At 38.6% G+C, this 9,323-nt stretch overlaps 1 protein-coding gene across 1 annotated transcript; it reads right to left on the bottom strand.

Annotated features, from left to right (window-relative positions):
- Nucleotides 1-4,879: 4,879 nt before the first annotated feature.
- On the bottom strand, nt 4,880-9,323 carry LOC117590897 (protein tyrosine phosphatase type IVA 1). Its single transcript, XM_034283928.1, has 4 exons — nt 8,989-9,323; nt 8,640-8,806; nt 5,191-5,322; nt 4,880-5,090 (listed from the first exon to the last, which is right to left on the bottom strand). Exons 1-4 carry the CDS (start codon nt 9,106-9,108, stop codon nt 4,979-4,981), a joined length of 531 nt encoding a protein of 176 aa, XP_034139819.1. The 5' UTR covers nt 9,109-9,323; the 3' UTR covers nt 4,880-4,978.

The raw sequence follows: 9,323 nt of genomic DNA, 5'->3' as shown, positions 1-9,323 counted from the left end.
TATTCTTGAATTGCATTTAAATTTAATCTTAATACGACAAACTATAAGGCAAACTTAACCAATTTTTTTGTAGATTTCAATCACTTCGTCCTTAACAAATAGGCAATCCCATAAAAATACAAATGTGAAGCTTTTAAATAGCGAAAATTAAAATACTAAAAAATCTCGCATGTACTCAATTTTGCACTTTTCGTTATTTTATTTATTTTATATTTATATTATTTTATATTTCCAAATTTTCTAATCAACAATCTGCTTACAGGTTTGACGTTAAATACTCCCGGTATTCGAAGAGTAAATAGGGTATATTGTATTTGTGCACAAAGTAGATGTATGTAACGCACAGAAGGAAACGTTTCCGACCCCATAAAGTATATATATTCTTGATCAACATCAATGTCTGTCCGTCCGTCCGTCTTGTTGAGCGCCTGGATCTCAGAGACTATAAAAGCTAGAGCCACCAAATTTTGCATCCAGACTTATGTATGCTCACACTGTTACAAGTGTATTTCAAAAAGGAGCCCCGCCACTAATTTGAAGATAAAAGAAAACTAACGCCATTCCGTATGGAATGACCATATCTATCAGATCACCAAATTGGGATCCGATTGGACCATTATTATAGCCACAATGAAGAAATTAATTTGTAGCGAATAAACCCACTCTGTCCCGCAGCTTTTGTTGTTTTTTTTCACATTCTCTCATTCACACTCTGCTTCTGCAGTGTGCGGCCTCTGCCGTGCCTTTGCAGTGTGTGGCTCTAGGGGAGGGGAGCAAGATAAAAGAGCGTGTTGTCGTGAGAAGTCACGTATATGTAGATATACAACAAACGTAAAATGTAAAATTTGAAAAGAACCACTAAAGTACAGATGCACTAAGGTATAAGAGTTGTGACGCGTAAGAAGAGTCTCACACGTACCTCCTTGTTTTGTTTTGAATTTGAATCATAAATTGCTACGATAACGTAATGATATTTTAGTCGAAATCTTAACCGCTACCGATAAGATGGACCTCCTCCTCTTCACCAAGAGGTACAAGAAAATTATATATTGTGTTCTCTATGTTAATAGACAGGTGCAATAATTGGGCGTCGTTTAAGGTATTGCTCATCGAAATCTATGAAGAGACGCTTGAGCTCTCCAAAACCAAAAAAAACCCGTATTTTTCCGTTATATACCGACATATTTTAGCCATTTTTTAAATTTCCGGGTATAAACGTCATTCCGTAGGGAATAACCATATCTATCAGATCACCAATTTGGGATCCGATTGGATCATTATTATAGCCACAATGAAGAAATTAATTTCCAGTGGCTAAACCCACCCCGTCCCGCAGCTTATATTTGTTTTGTACACATTCTCTCATTCACACTCAGCTTCGCTCAGTGTGCGGCCGCTGCCTTTGCCGTTAGTCTGCAGAATGTGCGGCTAGGGAAGGGAACGGAGCTTGTTGTCGTGAGAAGTGTTGTAGATGTAGATGACAGATAAAGAAAAAATTTAAAATTTGACAAAACACCGCTAAGGTGCAGATGTAGTACTGAGTGTCGGGTATAAAAGTTGTGACGCGTAAGAAGCGTCTCACACGTCCCTTCTCGTTAGTGTTCTTTTATCTTCAAAATTGTAGCTTTGGGAGGTTTTCGCCCTTTTTCGGGGGCGGGGCTCATTTTTTAAATACACTTGTAACAGTGTGATGCAGCCAGTTTATTGGCTCTAGCCTTTATGGTCGCTGAGTACTAGGCGCTCATCAGGACGGACAGACAGACATGGCTCAATCGAAGTAAATAGGGTATTTACTCTTCGAGTACCGGGTATAAAAAGTGGGTTTCGTTCCTTGAGGAAAAATCGTGTCGGGTAGTGTTATATAACCCCCCCAAACATGCCTCGACGTTACAACAACCTCACCGATGCGACCCGAGGACTGGGAAAAGGGGCGGTACCAGACTAAACACCTTCAAATCTACACAGACGGTTCCAAGATGGACGGAGGAGTAGAAGCAGGCATACATTGTACAAACCCTGAAATAAGTCGGTCATGTAAGCTACTGGGCCAATGGGAGTTTTCGCCATTAAGAAAGCAGCAGAGGTCGCTAAGCATATAGCAGGACCACACGATGCGGTCAACATATTCGTAGACAGCAAAGCGCAGATAAGATTCATGCAATCGTCCGCGGTCAATTCCAGAAGCGTCCTGGCGAGCAGGGAGGCACTAGATACAATAAGCACAACTAGGTCAGCGCGGATCTACTGGGTTCCCAGCCACCAGGTCATCGAAGGAAACGAGGCAGCGGACGCTCTAGCTAAGGAAGGCGTCGGGCTGGCGAATGACAGACTTGATTTTGGGGAACAGTCTTCTAATTTTATCAAGAAAATATTGAACCTCCCCCACTGTACGCATTCCAGCGAGAGCCCACATGCAAGATCAGAAGCTGTTATCTTGAAAAGCTCTCTCATTCGAAATTGCATGTGCGAGCACCGTTCACATGTGAGCTTTTCTCTCTTCAAACATAGCTTACGGCTAGCCCTTCGAGAACCTTCTTAGCTCTCTCATACACAGCTTTTGGAGGGGTAAAATAGTTAGGCTAAGTGCATGCTGCACAGAACAAAAATTGCATTCAAGGTTTGAAGACTTAATTNTGAGGAAAAATCGTGTCGGGTAGTGTTATATAACCCCCCCAAACATGCCTCGACGTTACAACAACCTCACCGATGCGACCCGAGGACTGGGAAAAGGGGCGGTACCAGACTAAACACCTTCAAATCTACACAGACGGTTCCAAGATGGACGGAGGAGTAGAAGCAGGCATACATTGTACAAACCCTGAAATAAGTCGGTCATGTAAGCTACTGGGCCAATGGGAGTTTTCGCCATTAAGAAAGCAGCAGAGGTCGCTAAGCATATAGCAGGACCACACGATGCGGTCAACATATTCGTAGACAGCAAAGCGCAGATAAGATTCATGCAATCGTCCGCGGTCAATTCCAGAAGCGTCCTGGCGAGCAGGGAGGCACTAGATACAATAAGCACAACTAGGTCAGCGCGGATCTACTGGGTTCCCAGCCACCAGGTCATCGAAGGAAACGAGGCAGCGGACGCTCTAGCTAAGGAAGGCGTCGGGCTGGCGAATGACAGACTTGAGAGCGTTCCGGTCTCTCTGAGAGCGCTACAAAGCGACCTAAATGAAATGGTAAGAAGGTAATGGTAAACTCAGCCACTTCCTACTGGGCCTACCGATGAAGGACTGCATATTACTGGTGGGAATCCTCACAGGCCACTGTCTGGCTGCGGCGCATGCATCCAAAGTAGGCATCACCAGCCGAGACAACTACAGGAAATGCGACGAGTCTGGGGTCACGGAAATCCTGGAACATCTCATCTGCATCTGTCCGGCCCTTGCACGAGCAAGAGGTAGATACCTAAGCGCCTTTGTCCTGGCATGACTTGAAGATGTTTCCGTGAGGCCGCTAGGGGAACTACTGCCTCGATTCTCGAGGATTTCAAACCCGCCTAAACAGCGCCCGCGACCCCATCCGGTTAACTAAGGGCCATACTAGCCTATGAGTGGCTCCATTCCATCAGTTCTTAATAAAGTCGTATTTGATTTCGTTTAAATTTGAATATATGTTGTTTTTATTTCCTTGTAATGACTAACATTTTAAAAAATTACCGATATTTTGGATAAATTAATTTGTAAGCTTTAATTTGTTTTAACTTGAATTTTTTGTGGTTTTGTTTCCTTTCCAGTTTTGTTGTTTAAATTTATCTTCATCTTCGTCAGGTTTAATTATTTTAAATATTTTTTCATGTTCATTTTCTCAATTTTTTACTTAGTGTTTTTGTTTGATGTTTTGTTCTTGTTTTAGTTTGTATTTGTTGCAAATGGTTTGAAGTAGTTTTTTTTATTACTGAATGTATGTAAGTCATTAATGTAAAAATGTGTATTTCTTTTATACAGATATATACCATATATATGTATATTCCTTGATGCTCTCAGTAGCAATGGGGACGCTAAGCATATGTACTAAATATAAAATAGGCGATTGGCATATATAATATATATGTAATTGTATAATGCAAGTAAAATAGCAGTTAGACATGTAATTCCATTCGTTGATATCAGCTAAAAAAAGAGTGTAGGCATACAAAAACTATATTGAAAGTAGACATTTGACATGTTTCCTGGGTGAGTTTTTAAGTACACAACTAAAAACCGCCTTTAAGTACATTTTTTATCGTGTCTAAATTCTTTACATGTATGCCTCTTTTTTAATTGGTTTGTATATACATTTCGGTATATATAGTATCTATACTTTTGTCCACTCTACATTTTTGTATCTGTTTATCTGTGTCTAAGGGATTGATACCCCTACCTTTCCACATTCCGTGTATTCTGTTTTACTCGTATATCTGTTTATTCCAGAGGAGTAGTTGTTGTTGTTCCAAAATAATATGTAAATGTAAACTACGGTTTGTCTGGGACCATTTCTACAACCATTTTATGGGATACTAGGGGCCGCACACATCATTTATTTAATGACAGCGCCTGTGAATAATATGTGTAGTATCGGGGATCTAAATATCTTTTAGCATTGGTTTTGTAGGGTTGGAAATCATAAGATAACAATAAATTACATTAATTAATACATACAAAAAGTTACAATTGGATTCCAATACATTATGAAAGTTGAGATTTGTTATACAAATTACTGGAGCGTGGGGGGTGGCTGTGATTTAATTTTTTCGTCTATGGGATTTTTGTGTTGTTTTGTGGATGATTCTATCTTTTCTTTTAATACCACATTTTCTTTACTTTTATTTCTACTTTCCTTTCTGGTTTCTTTTTCTATTCTTTTTTTTTTTTTTTTTTTTTTTTTTTTTTTGTTTTTTTTTTTTTTTTTTTTTTTTTTTTTTTTTTTTTTTTTTTTTTGAAAAAATGAACACTTTTTATCTGGTGGGAATATACATATGGTGTTTGGAAATCTATTGCACAGAACATGAATTCTTATGGCCATTTTTGTGCTTTAGCCGCGCCTTGGGCTTGTATTTTTCCAAATAAGATAGCTGTTTGGCATTGATGGCTCCACGTCGTTTACTAAAATATAAAGATTTAATCATTAGTTGTACACAGTAATGATATAGCAAAGTATATAGCATATATCAAAGACTATATGTTATAGGCTACTGGTACTAACTCTCTAATCATTTCCACAGCTGCCTCATATTTCAAACCTAATTCGATCAGTGCCAGGGCCACCAGAACAGGAGCCCGTCCCAGACCGGCCACACAATGAACGGCCACACATGCCTCTGGAGTTTGTTGATATCTAAAAAACGAAGCAAAAGTAATAACCATTACAGAGATATTCAATAAAGAGTGCCAGCAGATTCCAATAAATACACATTACATAGGATTAAGATATTATAGACTGTTCGCTTAGCTACACTTGGATTTGGTTTTTATTTTGTGTCTCAATGTCTAAGGTCTACGGCTTACCGACAAGTTTCATTATCAACAAATGCAGTATTATTATAAATTGCCGATGATGCTGCCTCATTGCCAGTATTATCATTGATATTGAGATTGTCATATGCTGTTGTAAGGGGAATGGTGTCGGTATCTGTGATATTCCGACCTGATGCTGTTGTCGCGACGGAGGACGAGAGGCTGGCTCTGGTTGCCGAATGCCTGATTGTTGAAGTAGCGGCTGTAGCGCTTGCTGTCGTTTCTGGTGGAACTGTTTTTGGTATGTGTCTGAGCGAGAAACGCTTATGTTTGTAGTAGGGTAGTGTGGCGCTTGTGGTGGTGGACTTTCTAAAACTATTTTGGGGCACAGGCGGCAGCGGTATCGTATCAATAAAATATAGCACACATGAGGAAGGTAGTAAAGTAAGTTCTCATTTGTTTCGGTAATAGATTCGATAGATTAAAGAGTTTCAAAAAAGATCAAGTGACAAATGGAAAGATACAACTAAAAAGATCAAGAAAAAATGAGAGGAATGTGCAGATAGTTTTGTTAGGATAAAATTACAAGTGGTTCCAAAAATAAATATCTGTACAGGAAAATAATTAAAAGAGTTCTAAAACAAATCATAGATCGGCGGAGAGCATGGGGGGTCTACAAGCGGATTATTTCGTACAGATTTATTTTCTTACTATTGATCTTTTAATCGATTTTATGACAGCTCTTTTTATACCCGGTACTCAAAGAGTAAATAGGGTATATTGTATGTGTGCGAATAACGGTTGTATGTAACGCACAGAAGGACGCGTTTCCGACCCCATAAACTATATATATTTTTGATCAGCATCAATAGCCGAGTCGATAGAGCCATGTCTGTCTGTCCGTCTTGTTTGTCGGCTAGTTCGCAGAGACTATAAAAGCCACCAAATTTTGCATCCAGACTGCTATATGCTCACACTGAAAGCAGTGCCCCCGCAAAAGGGCGAAAACCTCCCAAATCTTGAAGATAAAAGAAAACTAAAAACGCCATTCCGTAGGAAATGGTCATATCTATCATTGGGATTCGATCATATCATTATTATAGCCACAATGGAGAAATTAATTTCCAGTGGCTAAACCCACCCTGTCCAGCAGCTTTTGTTGCTCTTTTAGCATTCTCTCATTCACACTCTGCTTCTGCTTCACTCGGCCCCTGCCTCTGCCCTCCCCATGGCGTTGACTCTTCCGACTTTTAACCAAGACTCGGTTTTTAACGCTCTGTATTAGAAAAAGAGTGACCATCAAAGTTGCGTACAAGAAATTTTCATAGATGGCGCCACTTTCGAAAAATTTGCTGTGAAACCTATCGGTCCAAGAATGTACCAATTTTATTGCTGTTTTAAATATCTCATAAATTGGAAAATATTTACTGATCCAATTTGTTTGATGCATTTAATTTAGTAGGCTTTTACTACGTGTTCTGTAATGTGAACGATATCTAGTGGTTGGCGATGTCTTCTACATCTAGATGTAGTCCTGAGTGCCGGGTATAAAAGTTGTGACGCGTAAGAAGCGTCTCACACGTCCCTTCTCGTTGGATATTTTTTTGGCTAGCGCAGCGTAGTTTTTTCATTTTGAATTTTAATTTTCTTTTAAAGTGGAATTCAATTTTTCTTTTTGGTATTTTAAAGCAAGAAATAATAATACTGAATAAATTGATAAAGATCGCTTGGGGTATTTTCTATCGTGTACACTTGGGACGAATGATCTATGATATAAATAATAAACTAGAATTATGTCTTTAAGCTATGCTTAGGAATGGAGTTATGCTAGAATTATGTCTTTAAGCTATGCTTAGGAATGGAGTTATGCGGAACTGTGATTTATTTATAAATATATAAATACTGAGCACAGTATGCTTAGAAACCTTATCCAAATATAATCCCAGCCTACGGCTTTGATTAACTCGTATCTTAAAAAATATTATTGTTCAGATGTTAATCCAAAACTTTAGAACTGGCGATTAATTTGCGGATGGCTCCACAAAGGGTATCAACGACGGGCTGATAGACATCTGCATCCAGCAGCGTACCCAGGTGACAAAACTGCGAACACTGTCAAAGGGCTTTCTGCTATAAGACGGAAAGGCGATCAGCGGGATTGAAGGATGAAGGGAGGATAAAGTAATGCAGGTTTGGTGAAGATCCATTAACTAGGCGGAAAAGCTACCAATTCTATCAAATGATGCATCATTTGTGAGGACTCCATGTCTGATCAACAGTTTGACTATTAGAAATAGATCTATTACACTACCCGACAAGATTTTTCCTAAAGGAACCAAACCCACTTTTAATGAGAGATATGCGGCTTAAAAATGGTTTGATGATAATTAAATATTATTACAACCATATGTATATGTATATTTTGAAGCCACTGCAAATTAATTTCTTCATTCTGGCTATAAAAATGATCCAATCTGATCCCAATTCAGTGATCAGATAGATATGGTCCTTCCATACGGAAAGCAGATTTTTTACCTTTGCGAGGGCGGAAGGGGGCGTGGCGAAAATTGTAGGGATACTCGTAACAGTGTAAGCATACAAAAGATTGGATGTATAACTTGGTTGCCCTATCTCTTATGGTCTCTGACTACTAGGCGCTCATAAGGTCGGACAGACACACATGGCTATATCGACTTGGCTCGGGGACGGAAACGTTTCCTTCTGCTCTTTACATACATCCGGTTTTTCCCACAAATACAATATACCCTATTTACTCTTCGAGTACCGGGTATAAAAAGTCGGTTTGGTTCCTTGAGGAAGAAAGTTCGATTTTGTCGAGTAGTGTTATCTAGCATAGGAATGCTTGACAGTTTTTCAAGTAAAGAAACAAATTTGATTGTCCAAGGAATAGCGAAAAAAATGAGCAATACCTAAATCCTATAGTGGCACTACTATTATTTTGACCGCAAATATATATTATGTGTAAAATCTATGCTAAATGTCTACAATAATGTTCCACATTAACATTTCTTGTACAGCAAAATGATTTTTGCTATCATCAGAATCATAGTTCCATAGCTACATTACAAAAATATAAATCATGATATAATGTCTAATGCTTAATAATTAAATTTAAAATTAAAATCATATAAAGTCACTAACAAGATATACATTTTTTTTGGGATAACGTTTACTTACTTATCCTTCAAGACCTCAAACCACTCGTCAACGACTTGTTGCGGCGGGAAGGTGCCATCCTCAAAGGCCAAATCCTTGACATTGATGCCCTGGGCCTCCAGCTCTAATGTATTATAACTTGGCTCACAAACACGCACCACAATATTCACATTGTTCTTTTTAAGCTCCTAGTAATCAAGATATTAGTGGGGGATTTCATGGCAGAGGTTTAGAACGAGAGTCTAGACATGAAGGCATTCAAAATTTAATTTTAGTGCTCATTAAAACATTCTCAGCAAACAATTTGTTCTTTCATTGGACTCCCATTTTGAGTACCTTTATGCAGACATTTAATGTGAAACACACTCACCATAATATAATGATTAATTGTTATGTCTGATGGTCTATCGGTGATTAGGAACTTCATGCCCTTGTACTCGATTAGAGCTGGGGCTGGGCGTAGATCTTTTTGACGCATGGTGATGCTCATACACAATAAATTACAAAACAAAAAAAGGGTAGGCCCAACGGCTTTCCACTTAGAAATGAGAAGTTTTGGGGCCAATTTGAGTTTTTGGTTTTTAGAGGGGAAGTTAACTCGATTTCTAGTGTTACAAATTCAGCGTATTTAGATGATATAATTGATGTTTCCTTTAGATTTTTGCTGTGCTTTTTTCTTTTGAGTTTGTTTATAAAAATAAATTT

This window comes from Drosophila guanche, unplaced genomic scaffold (genome assembly GCF_900245975.1).
Source record: "Drosophila guanche unplaced genomic scaffold, DGUA_6, whole genome shotgun sequence".
In the NCBI taxonomy this organism is placed as follows: Eukaryota; Metazoa; Arthropoda; class Insecta; order Diptera; family Drosophilidae; genus Drosophila; species Drosophila guanche.
The sequence above is the reverse complement of the archived record's forward strand: the minus strand, read 5'-3'. Positions and strand labels throughout refer to the sequence as shown.